Below are 27,639 nucleotides of genomic sequence, written 5' to 3' on the forward strand. Positions count from 1 at the left end.
GCCCTGTAACAGAGTTGTAGCTGAGCGCAACAGCTGATTTGTGTGTGTTATTGTTTAACATGTTTTGCGGGACAAAAGTGAAATGTCTCAAAATAATACAACCAATGTAAGCAACTCGGATAATCAAAATAACAACGACAGTGATGCTGAGACACAACAGATAAATCTGAGTCTATGTCGCAAAACACGATTGCGAAAATTCACACAAAGCTTCGCTTATGCTGCGCTGCCAATTCGAATTGTTGGTGGCGAGGAAAACAACGATCTAATTATGGGAACAAGTTCAAGTTCAACGCGTGAAGTAACATTGAACGCTACACAAATTATTGACAACAGCTCCGATGACGATGTGGACACGGATTTTTATATCTCCAATGAAAGCAGCAACGATGGCGAGATCCTAAAACAACAAGTCTCATTCCCAGCGCGATCATTACAAAAATCAGATTTAAGTGTCAAACGAAAAATAAGTAGACGCAAAACGCCACGTAAATTAATGCCATATAAAACAATGTAGGCTTAATAAGTAGAAATAAGATTAGTTTAAGAAAATATAAATAAATTAAGAATTCTGGCTTTAAATTGAATTGCAACGAATATATTATTAGCGAATTGCATACAGGGCTGGCGACGTTGCAATACTTTACAACACTACACCAGGGCTACAGGTTGGCTTGTGTATTTTGGAGTAGAGGTAAATTTTTTACAAGCACAACTATTTTTATGCGGTTTTTTTATGTAAATAAACCAAAGTAAATTTAGTCAAAGAATTTGTAAAGTGTAAGTAATGGATGACAGTGTTAAATGCAAATGTTGCAATAAAAATTACATATTGCAAGATGCTTAAAAGAGGCGTGTGAAAATGTGCGATGATTTCATTTTGCTGTGCTTGCGCTGCGCGTTGTTGTATTGGAAACTTCGTCGTATCTTTGCATGACGCTGATGTTGTTGTTCGCGTAGTAGTTGTTGTTGTTGTTAGCTTAGGTAAGGGAAACGCAGAGTCAGCGACGCGCAGCTGAAATGTTTACTTAGTTGGCACCGCACGCTGTGGTGATGTAGGGCGGCAACAACAACAATCATAAAAATCGGTGACGACAACGAAAACAAAAACAAGAAGCAAGAACACCTGTTCCTAATTGATTTTTCACATTTTCACCATTCACCATTTTCAGATCACTCGACGTTTTTTCAAACTGCACAAAACAACTGTGTTTGGGAAAATCGGAAAATCGGAAAATACATTAGCAAACAGGCCAATCAAACGAATTTCAATTTTTAGTATAGAATAGGAAAGATACACAAAATTGAATTAGCAACGAACGAACGAACATTTTATTTATCAAACCCAGTTTGACCACCGACAAATAAAGAACACATATATTAAAAAAAAAAATATGGAGGCCCCACCAATGTTCAACAGCGTCGAGGATGAGTGCAGATATTGGAAAGAGCGTTCCAAACAGTATCACAAAGAGTAAGTTGCTTAACTAAAGCAAAGAAGTTCATCTAACATCTGTTATCTCTGACGATTCTTTCCAGATGGACAGATGTGAAACAGGAATACGATGAATATGTTGAACAGTCTAGGGAAATGGAAGCCGAAATGGACGCAACTCTGGAGCAAAAACAGAGTCTAATCAAAGATCTCAGAGCCAAGCTTAATATGTTAGAACAAGAAAATGATTCACTCAAGGTTGAGCAAAGATTTATATTGCAAAAAAGTATAGTCAACTAATTTGTATTTTATATTAGCTCAAGTTGGATACACAAGGCATCGAAATGTCCAATCTGGATAAACAGCTGGAGACGGTGAAGAAAGAGCGCGACTCCATGAAAGATTATCTGCGACAATTGGAGCAGAAGAACGATGATCTGGAGCGTGCACATCGCATACTCAACGAGAGCATAGTAGACTTTGAAAAGATGTTGGACAAAGCCTATGAAAAGAATGCGCTCCTTGAGATGGAGGTGGACGAAAAAGAAATGCTGCAGGAGAAGCTGCAGCGATTAATGGACGAGACCCGCGGTAAGTTATGAGAGGTATATATCAGGTGTATATAAATTATATTTCGAATTTATTGCAGATTTAAAGCAGGAACTCAATGTCAAGTCACGCTATACGCCAGCGAATGGTACAAACACAACAACAGCATCGGCTGGCAATAGCTCAATGAACTCCTCGACATCGCTGCCCAATGGGATTGTGGCCAATGGTGATATAATGCTGCAACATGACAACAATGTCACAAATGCCACAACGAAGGCGACAAGCATCAGCGTCAGTGCGCTGAATGGCAGTTTAGCAAATCGAAACGAATATAATCAGCAGCAGCATTCGCTTAAAAGTAAGCTAATGCGTGTCCTTAAACTAACGAAAGCATGTCGTCATTCCAAGAAACACATTCCCACCGATTGCTATTAGTATTATTATTTTTAAGCTAAGCGATAACGAGAACACAACACACTGCGTGCTCACACAAATCATTGCAAAATTCACATCGTTGTAGATTTTAAGTTGTACCTTTTTTTTATTCATTGTCTCATCTTTTTTTTATTTGTATATTTGTTAAGACAAAATTATTAAATGTAAGCGAAATTCTCAAAAGTTTGCAACCATTCTTCGTAGGCAGCAATATTTGTGTGTGTTCGTAATTTGTGTGTTTTGTACTTGTTGTTAATTTGTTAAATGTAATTAACCATCATCCATTCACTAACTGTGAGCTAGTCTCTGAGTAACTAACTAACCAGACTGTGTTGTGTTGCTTCCTTTTGCAGATCCCGAGAACCTTATCAATGGCAATGCCATGAATGCCAGCTCCCGCACCACGGCGCTCAACATTGTGGCCGACATGTTAAGAAAACTGAACGTAAGTCCCCCTCCAGCTTCAGCTTCAGCTCCAGCAGCTAAAAGCAGTCCCCAGCATGTTCTTACCTTCTACTGTATGTTATTTGGTGTGTTGTAATTGATATATTCGCAATCCTGAGATTAGAAAATTTGCTTAGTTGTCTGTCTGTTTGTATAAATAGCTACGTATCGGATATTCTGATAGCTAGACCCACCAAATTTGGTCCTAATCTTTGTCTTAGTTCTAAGCATTTATAGTTTGTCTCTGATATTTGGCGTACAACTTTTTAAGTTATCAAATTAAAGTGTGAAAGTTAGAGACTAGAATTTAGGTGGTCTTTATAATTATCATGAAAATGAAAAAAAATGAAATTTGATAAGACAATCTTTTTAAGAGTACTTCAGCAATATTGATTACTTGCAGTTGGAAATAATGTTAGGCCGATAAATCAGTTATTATGCTGAATAGTGATTTTGGTTCTAGTTACGTTCGGTAATTTGATAGCAAAAGCAAAGTGAAGAATAATACTAAACAATTCATGACCTTCGAAATACAAACTGAATTTTCTTGATAATACATTTTTAAACTTTTGGTATTGATGGTCATTTCTACATTATTTTTCCGTTCCATTCAGTATATTAGTCTATTTTTCATTTATTTATTATTTATAATTTAGTTTATTATAATTGTAGACTAATGTTACTGTTAGGCACCAAATTATATTGAAGCAATTTAGTTTAAATAGAAATCGACTAAAAAATAAACTAGAATTTTGGTTTGTTCTATAGTTGCCAAAAAATATATTTTATAAAAAAATGTTTATAATAGTTGGTCATCAATATTGTTAGGTCGATCAATCAGAAACTCGAAATTCAAACTGAACTGCTTTGATGATACTTTTCTAAACGTTAGATAGTAATGTGTACTTTATTTTTCATTTCTGTTTATATTTGTTATATAGTATTTAGTATATGTTATTTTGTAATTTAAAATGTTTCAGTATAGTTCATAACTTTAGTAAAAGGAGTATAACGTATATTATTATTTTATTTAGTATTCAGTATAATGTCAAATATAGTATTTTTATTTTATTTAGTATTTAGTATAATATGTTATTTATGGTATTATTTTATTTTGTATTTCGTATATGTTAATTATACTTAATGCTAAATAATATATAAAATAATACTAGAATTAACATATACTAAATACTATATAAAATATTAATACTATACGTTAAACTCCTTTTCCTTTAAATGAATTGCGGATATATCAAACAGTCGTAATTATGATCGACTTTTTTTTGGTTTAATTTTGGTTTTGTTGTTTGTTGTACAAAATTGTTTTGTTCGTATTGTTTTAGTGGGACAAGGCCTTGTTATGTCCTGAGTGTCAAAAGTTTCGTTGCATTTGCGAGCGTCCCGCGTTGTTGCCGGGCAGCAGCGAGTCAAGTTTGTTTCGTCGCGCCTTTGGTGGCAGTGTCACTAGCTCCACTTGCAACACTAGCAGCACTTGCAACACAGAGGCAACAACGCCAAGCGGCGAAGGCAGCTGGACACCAGACTGCAATAATGTTGCTGCACAGTCGCGTCGCATCAGCTTGACTAGCACAAATATTTTCAAGCGCTTTGCGGAACGCATGCGCAGCATTCACGACATTTCCGAGCCTCAGCCTGAGCCGCCGGCGCTGTGACACCCTGTGACACATACACCCTGTGACACCCACACACACTCACGCACACATTTCCACCTACACACACACAAATATGTTTAACGATATTTGTAATTTGCTTTTGGCTTTTGTTTTAAACTTGACGCTTGCATTTCAAACAAATTGCTTTCGTTAATAAACAATTTATAATTTGTAAATCCATGTTTGTTTTGTTTTGTTAACTGTATTGTATATTTTTAATTGTTCTTAAATAGTTGCTAATTAAGTTGTCTCGTTGTTTTGCAGGCGATGGAGACGAAACTGAAGACTTATCGGGAACACGCGCCTCCGATGCAGCCACGTCAATGACCCGACGCAACAACAGCTCTTCGACTATCGTTGGAGGCGGAGTAGTAACAACAACAACAGCTATTTGCCACATGTGGCACAAACACAACACAACAATACACATACCACATACAGTTTGCTGTGGCAATTTGTTCAGTTTTATGTTTAAAAGTAGTTACCAAGTTCTCTGCTCTTCTTCTGCCCTTCGTTTATTTATTTCAATTTATTCATTTAAATGTCTCGTGTATAAATTAACGATATTACGATAATATTACTTATAAATAACACTGCAATTATTTATAAAAGTATGTTTGACGTCTGAAGCCGCCCCGCCCAGCATGTAACGCCTTATTAAGTACTTGTATGTTAACTTCTAAGCATAAGAGTCGAGTTTTTTTTTTCTCTCTTCTTGATTTTCCTGTTAAGAATGGCATGTGAAAAATTGTTCTCGAAGTAAGTTTTGGACTTCAGCCACTCATTGAAAATCGTTTTGTATATTTAGCTTCAGTCATGTCCCTGGTTATTGTTCCGTTACTCACACACACACACACACACGTAGCACACACGGACACAGACGCTTGGTAAGCTCAAAGCACAAGCGTAGTGTAAAGTATAGTCGAGCTTTTGAATGAATTGAAAGTGCACTAATACATGTACATTGCCACCCACACACACACACACACACATTTAGGACATGACTGAATTAGAGCGTAAGTTGAAAGGCCACACAGCTTGTGTAGTAGTAATAATAATGATGATAATGATGATGTTATGATGGATAGATAAGTGCAGCTGAGTCGAAAGTATTACAGCCCCCTTAAGAACAGCTTAACAAGCAAACAAATACTCGTAGTGTTAGAAAGAGAAAGATCTATATATAGTAGTCGTGTGTGACAATTAACACTTATCACTACAATAACAATAACAATTACAATTACTGTTTAAGCAAAAGACAATTTCTGACTAGAGACGACGATGACAGTCGTTGCCCCATTGCCCCCATTTTAGTTAAATTTACACCGTTCTACAAAATAATGATCTATAGCAAAACACAATTTATTCAATTATATATATTTTAAATGCGAATACAAATTATGTAAAAAATGCAACAAAATTATAATTATATTAAATGATTAATTGTACATGTATAAACCAACAGAATGAAGATGAATATAAAGAGAAGGAGACAAAACACACGCTATATCTATATTATATACATAAAATTAAATCGTTTGTTTAATTTTGGCAAGGAAAGGGAGGAATGAGAGGTTTTTATCAGCCACTCACTAAGTGGATTCTATTCTTGATGACAGCAACTTAACTTGACTCACATCATACATTCCACAATAGCAAGTGCGTTGTGGATTCCAATTACCTCAAGCTTTCACGTTGGATTCTAATTGGACTCAGCTTGCGCATTAGCTTTAGCACCCGCTTTGCGAACTCAGACTGAGATTACTTAGTAATATCGTTGCCTAATTCAGTTATTATTGCTCTTGCTATAAATAAATAATTTATTTTAAATAGCATTTTCACATTCATGTCAACTTTAACCTCAATTGCAGAGACAAATCTCAACGTCAGTGTCGCAAATCCACTTCAAAGTAGCACACAAGCGTCAAAAAGTTATTTGTAACTCTCATGTGCAATAAATAATTAATTAGCAAAATATTTGTGTTAATTTATCTAAGGCAGACGCGCGCTGCGTCAGTGGCTATGCCAAGGACAAAGCTGTCACACACTTTCGTACATAAACACACACGCACAAACACACGCACACAGTTGCTTGCATTTGTAACTCCTCCAAAAGCTTTTGTTGAGTGCAGCTTTCGTTGCGGTGCGGCTTTCCCCTGTGGTACTTTTCACTTTGGTACTTTATTTAGTACATTTTTGGTGCGGGCTTGACCCGCTTTGCCCCTTTGGAAATTATGCTGTCTTTGCGGTCAGGCTGAAGGTAACAAAAACTGAAGCTAAAGCTGTTGCGCTGACCTTGCGACACGCTGAGATTTCAGGGAGTTTTATGTGGGAGAGTTGGGAGAGCGAGAGAGAGAGAGCTGCTGGCGACCGTGAGCGGCTAAGCTAATGAAAGTGCTCAAGCTCAAGGGTTAGCGGCGTGGAGTGTTTGGCATTGAGTGGGTATATTTTTCATATGCAGTGACAGCAGCAACAACAACAATAACCGCAGCACAAAAAGCGCAACAACAACAAATGGTACAAGCTTTTATCATACACACAGCACTTACGAAGTGCAGCCCTGGTAACCACTTCAACGCTGCGGCTGCTGTTGCCTGTTGCATTGTTTGTTTTTGTCGCTCGGAGATGATGTGATGATGCTGCTGCTGCATGCACCATGCCACATCATGCCACATGCAGCGTGCAGCGGCTATAAGCGGATTGGGAATCGCACAATGCAATTGCCGTTTGAAATGAAAATGCGAAAGCACAAAAGCCAGCACAATGTGTGGGTGTGTGTGTGTGTGTGTGTGAGTGTGTATAAAATGCGTGTGTGTGTGTGAGTTTGAGTATTTTTAAAAGCAATTTGAAGAATTTTGCGTTGCTCCTTAATGAACTCCCACGGGCAAGGCGAGAAATCCGCCTGAGCTAATTAACTGAGCAAAGCGCAAAACTACAGCAACAATTGCTCAACAAGCTGTGTGTGCGTGTGTGTATGCGTGTGTGTGTGTATGTGTGGGATTTAACAGGGCGACAATCTGCTTGAGGTGAAATAACAACGGCAGCAGAAGTCTCCACATAACAATAAGCGCAGCAAGCCACAAAAAAAGAGAGCTCACTAAAAGCCAGCAACAGTAATAACAACAACAAAAACAACAACAACAGTAAGATGAACTTTTGGCCAAACATTTGGCAGCTCAAGTATAATTGTTTTCGCATAAAAATGTAGCCAAGCAGCTCGTAAAAATAAAAGTGTAGCAAAAAAGCCGCCACCACCACAAAGCGAAACTTTTCATGTTTGCAGGTCTTTAATACAGGGTGTTTCTGTTAGACAACTAGATTAAAGTAAGCTTAAGGCAACAGAGGAAGCTCTTCCCACTCCACAGCTTTGACATAGGTTAAATGAGCGGGGGGAAATCACAAACTGAAAAGGGTTTGCTCTACGGGTAATATTGCTGACAGTTTTCTATTCAATTTAGCCCACGAAATGTGTGAAAAATGTGTGTATTTCGTGGAACAACTAAATTAGACTAAAGGAAAGTTTTTAAGAACGCTTTAATGTTGCTAATGCGTAAAGAAAATTCTGAAAATAGATAAATTACACTTTTATACCGAAGTTCGTAGACTGGGTTAAAAAAAAGTACCAATCAACTCATTCTTGGTTAAATTAGATGGGAACAGAACCTCAACCCATCTTTTAGACCCACCTATAAATGGTGTCTGGTCTCCATTGGTTCCAGATATTTAACTTGTGGAAAGTTTTGAACCATGCTTCGATTGTTACTTTATTTAATAGTTTGCTTTCTTAACCTTGGGTACTTATTATTTTTATACCCGCTACCCATAGGGTAGAAGGGTATTATAATTTTGTGCTTGTCCGTCTGTCTGTCTGTCCGTCAGTATGAACATCTAGATCTCAGAGCCTATAAGAGATAGAGCGCTAATTTTCAACAGCATTTGTCATGTTTGCAAGTATGTTAGATCAAGTTTGCTTCAAAATTTTGCCACGCCCATATCCGCCCCGCAAATTGACAAGAATCGAATAACAAGAGTTATTTTAAAACTAGAGTCGCGTAAAAATTGTAGAAATTATTAAAGAAATACTTTAGTCTTAGTTGCTTTGGCTGACAATCTGGTATATTGTGTCGTGTATGGTATATTTTAAATGTGGTATTATATCGATATACCAAATATACCACTCGGTATATTTTTAGTATTTTATAGTAAATTTTTTGTATATTTTGAGAATATTACCGCAATACCAAATATATCACTTGGTATATTTTTAGTATTTTGTAGTATATTTTTGGTATATGTTGAGAATATTACCGCAATATTTTGCTTTTATTCAAAATGGGTTGAGGTATATCATAGTTGAGCTCACTCGACTTGTTACTTGATTTGTAATAATTCAAAGGACACCCTGTAAATGCATTTATAGTATGTATATTTGGCATTTACACACTTTAAATATTTAAAATACGCGACGGCGTAATGTAAGGCGGCAAAGTAAATGCTAACGGAAGTATTCAGCAGACTGATGATGATGTTAATGTGGAGGATGATGATTGCGATGATGATGATGATGGGAGAGAGAGACTGTTGCGCCTTGGGGGTGGCGATCCTTGGCTGGATGGATGGATGGATGGTTGGCTGGTGTCCTGTGCCGTTATGCGCTGGCCTAAACATCAAACAAAATCGATATTGTGGGTGGTGCGATGGTGTTGCTGGTGTTACTCCACTTGACTCGCTCTGCCTCTCTCTCTCTTTCTCTCTCTTGCTCACTCAGAGACTTTATGTTGCTTCCTTCCTTCCTTCCGTTCGTGCTGTGTCTCTCTCTCTCTCTTTTTTGGGTGTATATGTGATTTTCGGCATAAACAAGCAATGTAGACATATACACATAAACATGATTACACACAGAGAGAAGGTAAAGAGAGAGGAAGAGAGAGAGGAGAGAGGTGGCAGGTAAAGCATGTGGCAAGGGGGACTGTTGCTTTGTTTGAACGCCGCAGGACGCTCATTTTTCGTAATGAGTTTGCCTATGTGCAGGTGGAAGCCGAATAGCACACACACACACACACACACACACATACATATAGGGGAGGTCCTGTCAGCAGGACTTTTTTTTGGGAGTAAAAAGCAAAGCAAAGCAAACAACAACTACGACACACACAGCAAAAAAAAAGAGGAAACGTTGTGCAGCTGCTTTGGGATATTTTCGTTGTTGCGAAGCCTGCAATAATAAAAAGGCATAATTTGCTTTAATACACAGCAAAGAGAGAAACCTTTTCCACACTCACACGCACACACACTCACACGTGAGCACACACACACAAAGGAAGCCCGGAGGTCATGTCTTCGCTTGTTAACACAGGCAGCAAAGCAATCACAGCAGTGGCAACAGCAGTGGCAACAGCAATAGAAAATGGCGTCGCCTTCATCGTCTTCATCGTCGCCATCTTTCAGCTGACTTCCGGCTGGCATTACATCCGGGGCTGGCAGCTATAAATAATCGACAGCGATTTCCAAAGTGTAAATTCGCAATGAATGAATTTGATTAGTCTCTGAATGTGGCATTGAAGTGCTAAACTTGCAACCAGATCAATCAATGGAGATGGAGACGGAGACACGAGTTGTGTGCTGCACTTGACATTGCAATCAATTGCATGTGCTGTTAATTTTACCACCCGGGGGAAGGGGGGAAAGGAGGAAGCTCTGTGCTCAAGTGCACATCATTAGCACCAAGAGAGAAAGAGAGACAGAGAAGAGAGAGTGTGAGAGATTTAATTAAATGGCTTTGGCCATTGGCATTAGGACAATCTGTTGATGCCTTTTGAATCGTTTTCATTTTCATTTTCATTTTCATTCTCGCTTTGGCTTTACCTTTTGCATTTGATTTGCAACGTGCTTCAATTAGTTGCCACAATGAGTGCAACGTGCTTTTGTCGGTTTCTCTTTCTCTCTGTGGTGTGTTTGCCTAGCACTTTTACTAATTGAAGCCACATTCAAGTGAAAGTTGAAAGTTGCTTTTTGCCACTGATATTGCTGCCGATGGCCTTATAAATTGCCCACTGAAACGAAACGAAACGAAACGAAACGAGACTTTTTTTATGGCCCCATCGAGGCGCACAAATGCTAAAAAACATCGCACCTTTGTGTCATACTTATGTTCGCCCTTTCTCTGCTTTCGTTTTAATGCGTGTGTGTGTGCGTATGTGTGCGTGTGTGTGTGTGTGTGTCATGTATGTGGGCAGACAACATGCCAATGACAGGCCATTGTCTGGGCCACTCTCTGATTTATGCCCCACAAAAGAAAATACACAGACACACAAAAACTTACTCAGACATTGCCACATTTTTGAGTGCTGTCGTTCATTTTGCAGCAAAACGATGCAAGTTCAACTGGTAAATAGCCTCTGTGCACTCAACTCTCAGAGCAGAGCTCGACACTCGACACTTCTGACCTGACCTGAGTATTCGAATTTACAATCGGCCCAAAAGTATGCTATGAAATTTTGACAGCACATTTTCAACGCATCAACATTTCCATTTGCCAGCATTTATTGCACTGCCATATTGAGGCATTAATTAACGCTGTCCTGTGTGTCCTTTTATGTACGAGTATGGCAAAAGTTTAAATTGATTTTCTAGTTGCTTTGGAGCATTTAAAGGGTTCAAGTGAGCAAAGGATTTTGGGTGATTTGAGCAGTTGACTTGTTAGTTTTGAATAGACTTGAAATACATGGAAAGATTCAAGTGGATTATGTTCCTTTTGTTGTTGACTGTGTTGACAGGAAAATGGATCATAGGCAGTTAAATTTTTAGGCTATTTTGGGGCAAATAATAAAATATTAATAATTGGTAGGATTAGCAAGTATTTCATGCAGATTTATAAATACTTATCACTAATTTGTTGCTTTATACAACTTATTTTAAAAGTTGGACAATTTTGCAAGAAATATTTGCTTTTCCATATTTCGCATTTACTTAGATCGATTTAAATACGCATTAACTATAGGTGAGAGAATAATCAACTATTTCAAACAAATTAATAATGACCTACCACTGTGTTTTTTTTTTTGCTATTGCATTTGTCCAGTTTGACATGCAAATTAGGTATTCGAATTTATTAATAATTGTCAGGAATTTTTGTTACACATACAACTCTAGTTTATTTGCATTTAGTAATTACAATACAACGCTTTTTGTTGTGGTCAATTTAGCTAATTATAGTAGGATGAAAACAAACAAATTTCAACTTTGAGCTATTGTGCATTAAGTATATAAGTATAAGTATAAAATGGTGTACATCAAATGCTGAGAATATTATTTATATTTTAACATATCAACAAGTGTAAGATGAATTATTGAATTATTAAGAGTTTTTGAAGATGTAAAGCTTACTTAACTAAAATTTAATTTGTTTCGAAATGTCGCAGATAATAACAATATAATCTTACCACTTTCGTTAGTATTATATATTAAAATGTAAACCGGTTTATCAAATATATTTAGTGCGATTTAAATCGTATAAAAAAAGGATTCTGATTTCGAATTTTCAGTTATTCACTTATTTTTTTCTTCTTTCGGACGAATAAGCATCTTAACTTCTTTTAATTCATTTATTGTTTCGGTTTCAGTGTTCCATTTTAGAGACGCGACGTATAATTCATTTAAGTCACTGCATAGGAAAAAATTATTAAACATGTATACTAATACATACAAAATAACAAATTGGAAATATTTACCTTCTAAAACATTTGTTGTACCACCAGCCACTATTATACACAACTGCACAATTATAATAAGAAAAAAAGGTCATTATCCCGATCGAATGTTGTGAATTTCATGTTTTCGTGGTTTCTCATCGCATCCTTAATATTTCCCTTGAAGTTACCCAAGCTTAGTGAGTATCCATGGTCTTCATCGGATATTTTGAAGTCATCATATCGAGCGTAGAAGGTGCTGCCATTTTTGGCAACCAAATGTATGTAGAGTTCGTATTGCTGCAGACTCGTTAGTCGATACATCTTTTCTAATCCTAGGAAAAAGTCACTATCCAATGAACCGAAACCTTTGCGATATGTGGCCCAATCCCTGTGAAAGTTCTCTTTTCGATCAATTCGCTGCTGTATTACTATCCAACCAGGCCCAGCTAACTGACTATCGCATCGAACACAGAAGGAACCAACACCAGAAACTTCAATTTCATGCACACCAGGATGATCTCCGAAAGGGAGACAACTTGAAGGATTATTATTATTATGTGATGTTCTATTTAATTTAACAATTTCTTCATGGCATATTTCAATGTCTTTATCTTTTTTAAATAACATGGTTTGCCTCTCTTCTAATTTCAAACTAATTGTTTTCTGCTTTTCTGTAATGTTTTGAATTGTTGCAGAGTATTCAGAAATTTTCTCATCTTTTTCAATAACACTAGAATTCAGTTTTTTTAATTGAATCTCACATACTTCCAAATTGTTGGATTTATCTGATAATTCTTTTTTACACTCATCATAACTCGCAAGAAAATTTGCATTAAATGTTAATTTGTTTATAGTTGTTTGTTGTGCATTAATCTCAGACTCTAATTTATCAACTTTACTTTGACACAATTGCAAATTGTTTTCTTTTCTTATTATTTTGTTTTTATACTCATCTAATTGAAATGCCTCCTTCATGAGCTTTTCATGAATTGCTACAATTTCATGATACTTCTTCATAAGATCAGCATTTATTTCACTTATATACTTTTCCTTAATTTCACTTTGGTCTAACTCATTACGAACTTGTTTAAAGTAGTCTAGCAAAGGCTTCACACTTTTATAGGTATGACCGCCGCACAGTTTGTCCATTTCTCGGTCGTTCTCGCAAGTCTGATAGGAAGCAAATAACAAACATTAAGCACTTTCTTAACTGTATACACATATGTTAATATTCACCTCTTCTCCTGTTGTTGTGCCCACCAAGAATAGTTTGAGGATTATTAATAAAATGACGTTTATTTTTATTCTACCCATTTCGAATGTCTCGATCGGACTAAAACAAAGATGAAACTGAAATTAAATATTTCGTTTGAATCGATGAAGAGCTCAGCTCTGAAATTCGGATCTATGTATGCAAGCAATTTAGATTATGCTTCAACGTTCTTGACAGAAGAGAGGTCGAAAGATCAAATTGTGAAATAGTGATAAAGAACAATACTACATTCTACGTTTATATTGTTGTTGATATTATTTAAGTCGACAGAATGATTAAATAATTAATAATAATGATTCGTCCAACAAAATCCCAACTTAACAATAATACTATTTTTAGGTAGCATTTGATATTATTCTTAATAGGTAAATAATCCCATTTTAAAAAAAAAATCCCTTCTAGAAATAATATTATTTTTAGGCAGCAGTAAATAAAAAGCTAATAATAATATTTATATTTATTTGTTGCTACTGTATTTAACAGCCTTATAATTATATTTCTGCTTAATTTATTTACCAATTCAATCGATTAGGCATGCTCGCTTCGACTTGCCTTGGTAGCTGGGTATTTGTCGTATATGGCAGCATTGAAATTTATGTTGAATACTTTTTCGGGCGGTTGCGGCTTGTAAGCGTAGCCCAATTAGGCGTAAACAAATTTGTAGCTGCCGTCGATGTTGTTGTTGTTGTTGTTGCTTTTGTTGCTGTAATGTGAGCCACTGAGCGACCACTAGTTGCTGTGTATCCACCCCATGCCATAAACACACACCGCTGCCTCCCCCCTGACCCCGCCCACAACTGCCTATCAGTGACATTGACAAAGTTGTTTCATGCGCGCGTCGTTGTCGTTGTTGCTGTTGCTGTTTGGTTTTCTTGTGAAAATATTTTGAACTATTGATACGCAAAAAGCAGTTAATGATGTTGTTACTCCATGACGATGATGAAGTTCTTCTTGGTGGTGGCTAACTGCTTTGACCCTGATGCCAACAAACTGTTGCGTTTTTTTTGGTTGGGGTTTGTCCATGGCAAGCGGAGTTTAGCACCTGCGAGGGAAATTTGTCGCCCCTTTTAGGGGTAATTTTTTGTTCCCCTGCGACGCAACAGTTTCTGAATGTGTGTGTTTAACTTCGTGTGCCGAACTCCGCATTTGGTGTGCGTGTGTGTTTATAGCGTTAGCTAAACAAAAAAAAAAAAGAAATAATAAGAAAACAGTAGAGCACAGGCTCCAAAATCGAGCAACAGTTACCGAATCCGAATCCCACTGCGTCCGTTTCGTGTCCAGAGTCAGTCTTCTTGGGGACTTGACAGCGTGTGCACGTGTCTGGCGCAAGGATAATCGTTATCGTTATCGTTATCGTTACAGCCTATATATATACACCCAGTCGATTCTAGATAACGCGTCGCGAGTGCCGTTACAGTTCGTTCCAACTGGAGTACTACAAAATATTGGATTGTGTTCGGTGTGTTTGTGTGTGGAGAAATCGTGAGTAAATAGATTAGTGGGGCACACAACACAATAAAATGCCGCTTCATGTTATTTACACCAAGGTGGCAGGGTAAAGGAGGAGGGGAGGTGGATTGGAGTGGCACTTAACTTGCTTGTAAATCTGCCTGTTAAGAGGATTACAATGTTGCAAGTAATTATTATCGGTAGCACTTTGGTGTGAGCTTTTGTTGTAGTAAGTGCTGACAGGAATTAACTTTGTTTCGATCTAGCCACGTTTTGACAACATTTTGTGGCAGCAACAGCCAGCAGCTTAAAGTATTTTTGCCATTTAGTTTTTAGTGTCGCACACACGTCCCCCCCCCACACACACACACACATGCTCACGCTGTGCTGTGTATGTGTGTGTGTGTGTGTGTATGCTTGTGATACACTTAATCCGACATTTACAATTTTTGCTTAAGGATTTATTTATGGATTCAATATGTGTACAACGTTTACATTGCTCAGCAACAGGACGCGCCTCGTACGTATGTGTATGTGTGTGTGAGTGTGCTGGTGTGTGTGTGTGTGTATGTGTGTGTACCTTTGCGCATATTATAAAATGCTTCAATGCTTTCACGTAGTCACCCACATCCAAGTCTTGGCCAACAACCATTTCTAGCTGCTCTCACACACACACACACACACACACACACACACACACACACACACACACACACACACACACACACACACACACACACACACACACATTTCGCACATTTGCATGCGCACACAAGAAGCATTCTGAATACACGCATTTCAAATTTTGTAATTCATTTTGTAATGCATAGTAGATATATACGCAGATGCTTTGTGCTCAACTCAACTCAACCAGACAAACAGACAGACGGACCGACGGACAGACGGACGGATAGGACAACTCTCTATGCTTACATGAGAGTTGTGTGAGTCCTTTGGACTGGGTTTTAGAGCACTTGCTGAGCGCATCTCGAATGCACATTTGGCCCCAGCTCAGCCGACTCAAGTGTCCTTCAGCATGAGCTGAGAGGAAGGCAGAGTCAATCAGATTGGGCCCTGCCAAGTGAACAATTTTTCTTTCTAAAATACCCTGTAACTATTGAAAGAAGTAAGAAAGTTACAGTCAGAGTGTGATCAACTGTGCAAAACAGTGCGGGATTATTATCAAAATTAACAAAATATTTATGAAAATATACCAAAAATACAAAAATATATATTTGAATAAAAGCAAAACAGTGGGGTGCTATTCTTAAAGTATACCAAATGAATACTAAAATATACCAAAGGTTATTTTTGGTATATAGATATTTTAATAAATGGAAAACAGTGTGATACTATTCTTAAAATATACCAAATTATTACAAAAATATACCAAAAATACAAAATATACCAATGGTTATACTTGGTATATTGATATTCGAATAAAAGTTAAACAGTGGTGTACTATTCTTAAAGCATACCAAAAGAATACTAAAATATACCAAAGGTTATATTTGGTATATAGATATTTTAATAAATGGAAAACAGTGTGATACTAGTTAGTACTAAAATATACCAAAAGTTATACTTGGTACATGGATATTCGAATATAACCAAAACAATGAGGTATTATTCTTAAAATATACCATATTAATATGCTTAAACATACTAAAATATACCAATAACTATATTTTGATATAGAACTGCATTGAAAATATACCAAATAGTTCAAAATATACCAGACTGTCAGCCAAAGCAATGAATATATGTAATTTTTCGTCCAGCACTTTCAATTAAATATTGCTTTTATCAAATAAATTGTTATAATAAAATTAAGAATTTTCTTCTATTAATATTTTTGTAGTATTTGTCTTTAATTTATTATAAATTTATGTATTACAAAATTGAATTGAGTGATAAATTAAAGGAACTTCTAAAAAGCTATATTATTGTACATTATTATTAAACTATTACAAAGAAAATGTTTTTTAGAGGGTATCTGCTAGTCGAGCACATCACAAGGCTAAACTTCTTGCATTTACTGCCTTCAAATTGAATTCACAGATTTATTTGAAATACTTTTCCATTTGTTGTTCAACAAAGTTGCTGTCATCTTTGTTTAGCTGCATTTCTGCATTTTATTTATGCATTATTTTATGCATTGTAACAGAAAATAGAAAATGCGCCATGCTGATTTGTGAATGTATTTAATTCAACATTCCAAGTTTATTTTAAAAGCTACAATTAATTGTCGATAGAAAAAGTGTCGTGTTGATTTCAAATGTATTTAGTTATTTCCAAAGTTTATTTTACAAGAATAACAAATACAAAAAGAAAATGTGTTGCGCAGGTTTAAAATAATTTCGTGCATTAAATATGACACATAATAGTAAATAAATAAATAGTAAATTTCTACAGTAATAACAAACAAATAAAGAAAATATCTTGTGGGGGCTTAAATTATATTTCGTGAGTTAAATATGCCCTAATTCCTTTTAAAAAAAATCAAATATAATTAGAAAATTTACAATTTCTTTCATATGTTATATTCAATACGTATCAATTAAATTTACTATAATAACGTACAAAAATATATAGAAAATATCTTGAGTTGATTTCAAATATTTTTAATATAATAAACATTTCACAATAAATTCCACAATAATTTAAAATAAATATAGAAATTGTCTATTATTGAATATGTCTCAATTTTTTCATAAAATATAACGTGTGAATATAGAAATTGTCTCGTGCTGATTTACAATATATTTCGTATATGTATTAAATTTACAATAATATAAAAAATTTTTAGCGCTGCTTTAAAATATATTTACCGCAATTAATTCTGCATCAATGACAAATAAATATAGAAATGCCTATTATTAAATAATTCTCAATTTCTTCTTCAATAATAACGTGTAAATATAGAAAATTTCTTGTGCTGATTTAAAATATATTTTCTGCATTAACCATACCTCAATAAATTTCACAATAATTACAAATAAATATAGAATTGATTATTATTAAACATGTTTCAATTTAATCTACAATAATAACGAGTAAATATAGAAAATGTCTCCTGTTGATTTTCAATGTATTCCAAATATTTAATAAGTGTCAATGAAACTTACAATAATAACAAAAATTAAATATAGAGAATGTCTAGTGCTGTTTTAAAATATAATTACTGTAATAAACATGCTTCACTAAATTCAATTTATCCTAAAATAATAACGTGTAAATATAGAAAATGTCTTGTGCTGAAAATATATTTACTGCATTAACCATACTTCAATAAATTTTACGATATTTGCAAATAAATATAGAAACGCCAATTATTAAATATGTCTCAAATTATTCTACAATAAAGAAAATGTCTCTTGCTTATTCAAAATATATTTATTGTATTAATGCTTCAATTAATTCAGCATCTGTAACAAATATTAATAGAAATAGTCTATTATTGAATATGTCTCAATTTATTCAATAATAATAACGTATATAGAAAATAAATTTCGCTCCAATTATGTGACTCAATTAAATTTACAACAATAATGCACATGATTAATTTCTTGGCCCAAACACAAAAGGCAAAGGCTGTCAAAATCTGTGTAAATCACTTGTGATAAGCTCTTCTCAAATTGAACTCAAATTGCTGCAAATGAAGTGTTAGTTTTGTTGCCTCGAGCTGTGCTTTATTATTTTATGGATTATTGTTAATTTCGAGGTCGATACATGATGTGTTTAAGAAGTGTTTAAATGCTACTTGCGAGAACAATGCAAAATTCCATTCAACTGTGGCGACAACTTTTAATGTGAAGCTGATGACACCATAAAACATTGTACTACTTGTTGCATGCCACATTTAATGCAGTGCTGCTGCTGCTGATGTTGCGGCTGCCTTGTGGTTGATTTATAAAATTTATTGTTGCCACAATTTGATTTGTTGGTAATTTCGTTTCTATTTTCCTTCGATTCTTCGCTGTGTTTTTTTTTTGTTATTGATTTCGTTTGCGTGTGACGGGAAAAGTCAGCTCGCAAACCGCGCACAGTGAGGGCGAAAAGTTGTCGCCCCTTCGCACACTGTTCGCGTGCATTTTTTTCCTACCTCTTCCTACTATGCTTTTCCGCTTTCCCGCTTTTCACGCTGCGCCCACACTCTGCGAGCGAGTTGTCCAGCTTGTCTATTTATAGATGAGTTCAACTCCCACATCCTGCGGAGCTCGCTTGAATATGACGACAGCGTTTGCTCCTGTTGCTCCTTCTTCAACTGTTTGTTGTTGTTGTGGTTAATGTAGTTGTTGCCCACACACACAAACACAAACATACACACACTTAGTTTGTTATTGTTGCTGTTTAGTTGGAGCTCTGTGTAGGTGCGGCCGTCGCATAGCGTCAGAGTGAAGAGCAAACATTAACAAGTGTGTGCAAAATGACTAACAAGTGAAAAAGCTAAAGTTAATCTTAAACTGTGACTAGTGGATACCCTGGAAAAGTTAAAAAGAAATTAAGAATGGAAGAAAAGAGTTTAGAGTCCATATTAGATGTTGCTAGGCTTTGAAATTGATTGTAGTTTAGATTGCTAAGACTAGTGCATACACTGGAAAAGTTAAAAAGGAAATTAAGAATGGAAGAAAATTATTTTGATTGCAGTTTAGTTGTTGAAAGGCTTTAAGATAGATTGTACTTAGACTGCTAAGACTAGTGCATACCCTGGAAAAGTTAAAGAGAGAATAAGTAATGGAAGAAAAGAGTTTAGAGTGCAGTTTATACGTTGCAAAGACATTTTGATAATTTGCCAGCATCAAGCTAAAATAAGAAACTTTCAATATGATAACTCAAATATTATTTCCTAAAAAGTACAACAAAAATGTTGTATTATATTTAGTTATCTTGCCAATTTTTTTGGAAAAGCACTGAAGAGGGGATAAATTGACTTTGATGTGTACTGAAGCAATATTTTCTCTTGGTTCTGACGCTCTAATATTGAAAGCAACGCTGATCCACTTTATCATGCTTAAAAGTGATGAGCAGTCAACAAGTGGATATAACATATTTTATAATTTTATGAATCAATAACATAAAAAAAAAAACCAGATCTATTTTATTCATTTAAAAAATATTGAGATGTTATATATGAAAAAATAGCAGGAATAAATATTAATTAGTTAAACAATTTACTTATTGTCTAAACAGACAGATTGATAAAGATAAAGAAGAAAAACAAAGTGTATATATAATATATTAAAGTTGAAACTTAAGAAAATAAACAATAATGGAAGTAATATTTAAATAGATCTTTAGAAAGAAAAGGTATTCTTCTTTATGTGCCCTAATATTCCCATCCATTCCATATTCTCTCTCTTTCTATAGTCGTCAGCACCTTTTTTGTCTCTCACTAAGGCAGCAAAGTTTGCATAGGGTATAAAGCCAACAAAACAGAAATTTTTGGACAACAACATGACAAAAATCGATAAGGAAATCTACAGTCTGTATAAGGTTGTTGTTACCAAAATATCAAATATGCAAATATTTGTTCGGCTGCTACCTGAAAATAACGTTAAACTCGCTTAACCAAGCCTCTTTCTCTGTGTGTGTGTGTGTTTGACGGGTGTGTGTGTGTATATGTGAGGGAGAATACTCAAGTTGCGAATACTCAAGTGAAACGTTAGAAAATGTTCAGGGGAAAACGAGTCGCAAAAAAACAGTCAAAATGATTTCCAAGGCAATATGCGAAAATTGTCAGAAGGCGTTGCTAACTGAGGAGAGAGGAGAGGGGAGAGGGAAGCGGAGGCTGTCACCTTGACGCTGCCACTCAAATATACATATATATACACTTATACATATACATATGTGATAGCGTTAATAACAACGCAAACAAGAGTGCAGAAAAATAAAGATCAAAAGCCTTCTTCAACAGGCTACAGAGTAAACATGTGCAAATATTTTACTTGATTTTATTAGAATTTCATTTGATTTGCCTACTGCTGTGAAGATAAAATAATAAAAAAGAAAAACAACAACAAGATGATTTCGTATTTTGGCCTTAAATGTCCTTAAAGGAAAAAAAGAATTGAGAAATTGCAAAGTGAAAGTGAAAGTGTAAGAGAGTCGCTGTTGTCGCTGTTGAAGACTTTTCGGCACAGTTGGTCAGTTTTTTTCCTTTTCCTTCTTTCGATTTTCCTTTTCGGGGTCCCTTTACCTGCAGCTGTTTATCATAATTTTGTTGATTTGCTGTCTGCCAACAGTAACAACAATAATAACAATAACAATAACAAGACCAACAATCGCGCCAGCCACCAAAATCAAAAAAAGGGGCGCACCGGAACTGCCCAAAAAAAAAACACAGAAAAAAGAAAGAGAAACGAAACGAAAGCAGAGAGAAGAAAGTTTGGCAAGCCAACAAAAACTTTGGCAAGTAAATTTAAATGCCCCCACCAAACAACGAACTTGCAACAGGGGAAAAACAACAGAGCAGAACAGAACAGAACAGAACAGCAGCAGGATGAAATGTTATTAAGTATTTTTGGCTATCGCCAAAGACTTTAATACCCTTGAAAACCGTGTTCGCCACAGCACGAAGGGTTTACAGCAAGTTTCCTAAATATCAAAATGCTAATTTTCGGAACCTAAAGAAATTAGTAGCATATTAGTTTCGACTAATATGGGAATGCATATTTAAAATGTAACATCAATTTGGGGGATTAACAACATATTTCAAATTTCAGTAGAGCAAATAATTTAAGTTGCAAAATTCATTAAAATTGAAATAGAAAAAAGCTACAATTAAAATAGATAAATAAAATATAGATACAGATTGAGGGTATGAAGCGAACAGAGATATTCAGAAAGGAAAATAATTAACATAAAAACGGAAAATTCATTTAAATTAAAATGGAATTTAAATTCGAAATTTCAAATCTGAAATTAAAATAAATAAATAAAATATTAAATACGGTTAATTCAAGTTTAAATATATATTAAATGTGCAGATGTTAATGTTAATGCACTGCTAAGTTTAGTTATCGATACTTATCAATATCATATGCGTACATTAATATTTTTAACAGATTTCAATCGTATAAAAAAGGATTCTGATTTCGAATTTTCTTATTTTTTTCTTCTTTGGGACGAATAAGCATCTTAACTTCTTTGAGTTTATTTATTGTTCCAGTTTCAGTATACCATTCTAGATCCCTGCCGTATAATCCATTTAAGTGACTGCATAGGAAAAAATTATTAAACATGTATACTAATACATAAAAAATAACAAATTGGAAATATTTACCCTTTAAAACAATCGTTGTACCACCAGCCACTTCCATGCCAAACTGCACAATTCCCAGAATAATGTTGATAACCCTCATCGAACGTTCTGAATTTCCTGTTTTCGCTCTCTCTCATCGCATTCTCAATATTTCCCCTGAATTTACCCAAACTTAGTGCGTATCCATGGTCTTCATCAGATATTTTGAAATCATCATATCGAGCGTAGAAGATGCTGCCATTTAAAGCAACCAAATGTATGTAGAGTTCGTATTGCTGTAAGCTCGTTAGTCGATACATCTTTTCTAATCCTACGAAAAAGTCACTATCCAATGAACCGAAACCTTTTCTATATGTGGCCCAATCCCTGGTAAAATTTTCTTTTCCACCAATTCGCTGCTGTATTACTATCCAACCAGGCCCAGCTAACTGACTATCGCATAGAACCTCGAAGAAACCAACACCAGAAACTTTAATTTCATGCACACCAGGATGTTCTCCGAAAGGGAGACAACTTGAAGGATTATTATTATTATGATATATACTTCTTAAGTTAGCAATTGCTTCTCGAAAATCGCTCGTAACTAGCATGGGTGGCGTTTCTTCTAATTTCAAATTAATTGTTTTCTGATGTTCTGTGATGTTTTGAATTGTTGGAGAGTATTCAGAAATTTTCTCATCTTTTTCAATAACACTAGAATTCAGTTTTTTTAATTGAACTTCACATATTTCTAATTTGTTAGATTTATCTGATAATTCTTTTTTACACTCATCATAACTCGCAAGAAAATTTGCATTAAGTGTTAATTGGTTTATAGTTGTTTGTTGTGAATTAATCTCAGATTCTAATTTATCAACTTTACTTTGACACAATTGCAAATCGTTTTCTTTTCTTATTATTTCGTTTTTATACTCATCTAATTGAAATGCCTCCTTCATGAGCTTTTCATGAATTCCTACAATTTCATGATACTTCTTCATAAGATCAGCATTTATTTCACTTATATGCTTTTCCTTAATTTCACTTTGGTCTAACTCACTACGACCTCGCAAAAAGTTCAAATGCAAATGGTTCACATTTTTATAGGTATGACTGCTGCTCAGTTCTTTTATATGTCGGTCGTTCTCGTTCGTCTGATAGGAAGAAAATAACAAACATTAAGCACTTTCTTAACTGTATACACATATGTTAATATTCACCTCTTCTCCTGTTGTTGTGCCCACCAAGAATAGTTTGAGGATCATTAATAAAACTACGTTTATTTTTGTTCTACCCATTTCGAATGCTTCGATCGGACTAAAATAAAGATGAATCTGAAAGTCAGAGCTTAGCTCTGAATTGCTGATCTATGTACATATATGTACATATATAAAACAAATACGTATTGCAACGTTCTTAACGTAAGAGAGGTCGAAAGATGAAATTGTGAAACAGTGATAAGGAACAATACTACATTATACGTTTACATTGTTGTTGATATTATTTAAGTCGACAGAACAAATTAATAATAAATATACCAGATTGTTGATCACGTGAAGATGAAACGACATACATACAATACAATCTCACCTCTTTCTTTCAGGCATTCCAAATATATTCAAATCTCTCTTAAAAGCAGTTTTACATATATTTATTGGAAAAGTGCACTATATTTATAACAAATATTCTAATTCATTTTGGATTTGAGTTTCTCAGTTGATCACTAGATCATTTTTTCTTTGGGGCGAATGAGCATCTTCATCAGAATACTAATTTAGATGCCGCCCGTATAATGCATTCAAGTTACTGCACATGAAGAAAAATATTTTATATTAAAAATCTTGATTTAAGAACTTTTGAATCTTAAAATGCAAATGTAGCATAAAATTGTTGATTTAAGATTTTTCCAAGCTAAAAATATTATTTCATGAATGTTAAGATGGGAAAAGTCTTTAATCATGATTTGAAATCAACTTTTCAATCAAAATTTTGTATACCCGCTATCCAAAGGGTAGAAGGAGGCATGTCCGACCCTATTAGGTATATACATATATTGTTGATCAGCATCAATAGATGAGACGATCTAGTCATGTCCGTCTGTCTGTCTGTCCGTCTGTCCGTATGAACACCTCGATCTCATAGACTATAAGAGATAGAGCTGCAAATTGTATACAATAATAACTATAGTATTTATGATTCCTGAAAATTTGATTGCTATCACGCATCGATTGTTTTTTTGTTTAATAGTTTGCTTTTTTAAACTTGAGTACTTATTATTTGTATACCCGCTACACATAGGGTAGAAGGGTATTATAAGGGTATTGTGCTATAAGTTTGTACGTTTCAAAATTTTGCCACGCTAACATTCGAAGTTATTGAAGAAATACTTTTGTATGGGCAAAAACTTACTAGGGGTCTTAGTTGCTTTGGCTGAAAATCTGGTATATTGTGTCGTCTATGGTATATTTTGAATGTGGTACTATATCGATATAACAAATATACCATTTGGTATATTTTTAGTATTTTGGTAGTATTTTCAGTATATTTTGAAAATAATACCAGAATATTTGGCTTTTTTTCAAAATGGGTAGCGGGTATCTCACAGTCGATCACACTCGTCTGTAGCTTTCTAACTTGTTTTTCTTGTTGCTGTAATTCCCAAAGCGAAGTTGACGCCAAGCGGCTGTTAAGCGCCGTTGTGTGTGTGTTTATGTGAGTGTGTGGTGCTCTTCAGTTATTATACGCTCACGGCCTAAGCTCTAGTGCTCAGTGAGAATGCCCACACAGGAGCAGAGTATGCGAATGGAGTGGAATGGAAGCGTGGCAACGTGGCGTATGCGTCATGTCAAACGGTTTTGCAATGCTTTTCATAACTTTTTGGTAGCATTTTGTGTAATGAATTGTTGTGACACAATAATGTGCCCATCGTTGCTCTTGTCCCTGCTCTTTTACGCTTTCACTTTTGTGCGCCTTTCTGGCTGTTTTGGGGGCAATTTAATAAAATATGCAATCGCCTCGTTTGCCGCGTGGTGGCTTCAACTGAGTCCTCAAGGGTCCGGCCGGCCGGCTTTTGGGGCAGTTGCCAAGCCAAACAGAAGCGTTGGCCAATTAAAAATATGGCGTCATGGTAACGTGGCTAACTAAAATGCCAAGCTACAAGCGGCAAATGGCAAATGGCACACAAATGTTTATTAGCCGCAAAACGTTGCTCATTAAAAACTTCGTCACGGCCAAGCAACAGTCCCACCTGATCTGGATGGTAACTGGGCAACAAGCAAACTGGGCAACTGGCCAACTGGCAATTGGGAACAGGCAACAAACAAACTGGGCAACTGGCAACTGGCAACTGGCAACTGACAACTCGTGGGGATTGGCCTGGACACTGACACTGGACTTATGCGGCGCGGCCTGATTAAAACTTTTTTGCTCGACCGAACAAAACGCGGCTTTAACTTGCTTAGTTAACTGTCTGGTCTAAGCTCTCCCCCTTTCACCTTCATCATCTTCCCTTTCCCTCTGCACGTGTCTCTGATAACCCCGCTGACAGCCAGCCTAATTATGGACTTTGCTTTGCTTTACCCAATCATCATCATCGTCATCATCATCGCAATCTTTAGCTTTTATGTACAAAGCGAAAAACAAAAACACACAAAAACTAACAGTTACCCTAGAGACAACAATTGATACTGAGCAATTTGTTTAGGCATCGCTGCACAGATGAGTTGAGTTCTATTTTAGGTAAATAAATATGACTTTATTTATGTAGCTTATTAGGTTTATAAATAGCCAAACTAAATTGGAATTTAGCTATAATTCAAACTTTACATTTAACTGAAATCTGTGTTCTTATAAAATCGACTTAAAATTTGTGTGTTTGATGATAAATTGAGTTCTATTTTAAATTAAATAAATATATATACATATAAATAGCTATTCCATTAGAACAGATTCCTATGATTTGATTTGTTTGATGATGAGTTGAGTTATATTTTAGGTAAATAAATATGACTTTATTCTAATAGTAAATAAAATAGTAAAACTAAATTGGAATTCGCACTTCAAATTTAATTCAGCTGAAATATAAATAAATCGACTTCACATCTTACTACAAATTTCCTGTTTATATTGCTTCAATCATTTTTAATATGAATTGATAAATTGTGTTCTTTTGATATCCATATTTTATAAAGCATACAAATAGCAAAACTAAATACAAATTTTACATATCTTCACATTTTAATCCGGTTAATTTAATTACTAACAAATATTTATTCTAATCGAAAAAGTTTAATTTTTAAGAGCGGCGATTTTCTGACATACAATTAGTTATGATTCCTTAAAATTTGTATAGGCAAAAACGTCTACTTACTACGGATGTTAGTTGTTTTGGCTGACAATTTGGTATATTTAGCATTCTGTGGTATATTTTGAATATTGTACTATATCAATACACCAAATATAGCGTTCAGTATATTTTAGATTTACCTGACAATGCGGTATATTGAACTCTATGGTATATTTTGGTACTAAATTAATATACCAAATACAGCATTCGGTATATTTTAGTCTATCTGTAAATCTGGTATATTTAGCACTCTATGGTATATTGTAAATGTGATGGTATTTTGGTATATTGTAATTATCAACATACAAAAAGTAATATTCAGTATATTTAATATGTTTGCGGTATATTAATTTAGTATCGTTTTGGTTTATTCTCACAGTCGAGCACTCCGAATGTAGCCTTCTTACTGGTTTGTATATATATTTTTATGCCAACAAACAGCTAAACAAAATATGAAATTAACTATTCATGGCAATTTTTTGAATATGCGCAAATTTAAGTCAGCTGAATGAAATTTAATATAAATACATAAATATAAATGTGCATTTCATTAAACTTCAGCTCAGACTTTGCCAATTCTTTGCTAATTTGCAACCCGATTTACTTTTATATTACACACATAACTTTTAAAGTCTATTATAAATATTGTAGATTATAGAAAATGAATATTGCAAAAAGTTGCTCCAAAACTTTTAAAACACCTGTCTAAAATGTAAGCTGTTAAGTTTCATGCGCTGCCCCAACTTAGTTGATCCCTTTCTTTCTCCCAAGAAAAACTTTAATAATTCATTTTTAATTTAAAAAATCTAGCGTGAATTCTAGTTAAACCCTTTTGGCAGGCCATTGTACTAATAATCCCCAAAAAAAAACTCGTTGACTTGTTGGATGTGGGCTTTAATGACCTGGCTGAAAGTGTCCCCAAAAATTGAGGTCCTTTCATTCTTATGTTTTTTTTTGTATATTTTTCAGGTTTTTCTTGCCTGCAGCCTTTTTTGCAGCTGCTTTGATCTTCTTGTCGTAGCCTGATTGTTTGGCGTAGTGTGTCCTTTTTTCGTGTGTCCTATTATTGTTGTTGTTGTTGTTGTTATTGTTGTTGTTGTTG

The 27,639-nt window shown here is 35.0% G+C and overlaps 2 protein-coding genes and 1 long non-coding RNA gene across 5 annotated transcripts in view; 1 reads left to right on the top strand and 2 right to left on the bottom strand.

Moving 5' to 3' along the window:
* The first annotated feature begins 536 nt into the window (after window positions 1-536).
* Window positions 537-6,063, top strand: LOC132793697 (nuclear distribution protein nudE homolog). 3 transcript variants are annotated; one of them, XM_060803733.1, is made up of 7 exons: window positions 537-780; window positions 1,173-1,474; window positions 1,540-1,693; window positions 1,753-2,026; window positions 2,085-2,345; window positions 2,776-2,867; window positions 4,210-4,610. In XM_060803733.1, the coding sequence occupies exons 2-7, from the start codon at window positions 1,395-1,397 to the stop codon at window positions 4,537-4,539; spliced, it is 1,191 nt and encodes a 396-aa protein (XP_060659716.1). In that variant the 5' UTR covers window positions 537-780; window positions 1,173-1,394; the 3' UTR covers window positions 4,540-4,610. The 3 variants fall into 3 exon arrangements, with proteins under 3 accessions (XP_060659716.1, XP_060659717.1, XP_060659718.1); XM_060803734.1 differs by having other exon boundaries at window positions 537-694; XM_060803735.1 differs by lacking the exon at window positions 4,210-4,610 and adding an exon at window positions 4,804-6,063 and having other exon boundaries at window positions 547-780.
* A 6,718-nt stretch (window positions 6,064-12,781) lies between these two features.
* The window catches only part of LOC132788566 (uncharacterized), a 48,324-nt gene continuing 33,466 nt past the window's right edge, over window positions 12,782-27,639 (bottom strand). Inside the window, exons 2-3 of the long non-coding RNA XR_009632636.1 lie at window positions 13,464-13,577; window positions 12,782-13,397 (exon numbers count right to left, since the gene is read on the bottom strand). This is a non-coding gene — a long non-coding RNA (uncharacterized LOC132788566). The remainder of the gene's footprint in view (window positions 13,398-13,463; window positions 13,578-27,639) is intronic.
* LOC132789602 (fibrinogen-like protein 1) lies at window positions 21,909-23,505 on the bottom strand. Its single transcript, XM_060797703.1, has 3 exons — window positions 23,413-23,505; window positions 22,235-23,346; window positions 21,909-22,167 (listed from the first exon to the last, which is right to left on the bottom strand). Exons 1-3 carry the CDS (start codon window positions 23,488-23,490, stop codon window positions 22,020-22,022), a joined length of 1,338 nt encoding a protein of 445 aa, XP_060653686.1. The 5' UTR covers window positions 23,491-23,505; the 3' UTR covers window positions 21,909-22,019.

The sequence above is a fragment of the Drosophila nasuta genome, chromosome 3, assembly GCF_023558535.2.
Source record: "Drosophila nasuta strain 15112-1781.00 chromosome 3, ASM2355853v1, whole genome shotgun sequence".
Taxonomy (NCBI): domain Eukaryota; kingdom Metazoa; phylum Arthropoda; class Insecta; order Diptera; family Drosophilidae; genus Drosophila; species Drosophila nasuta.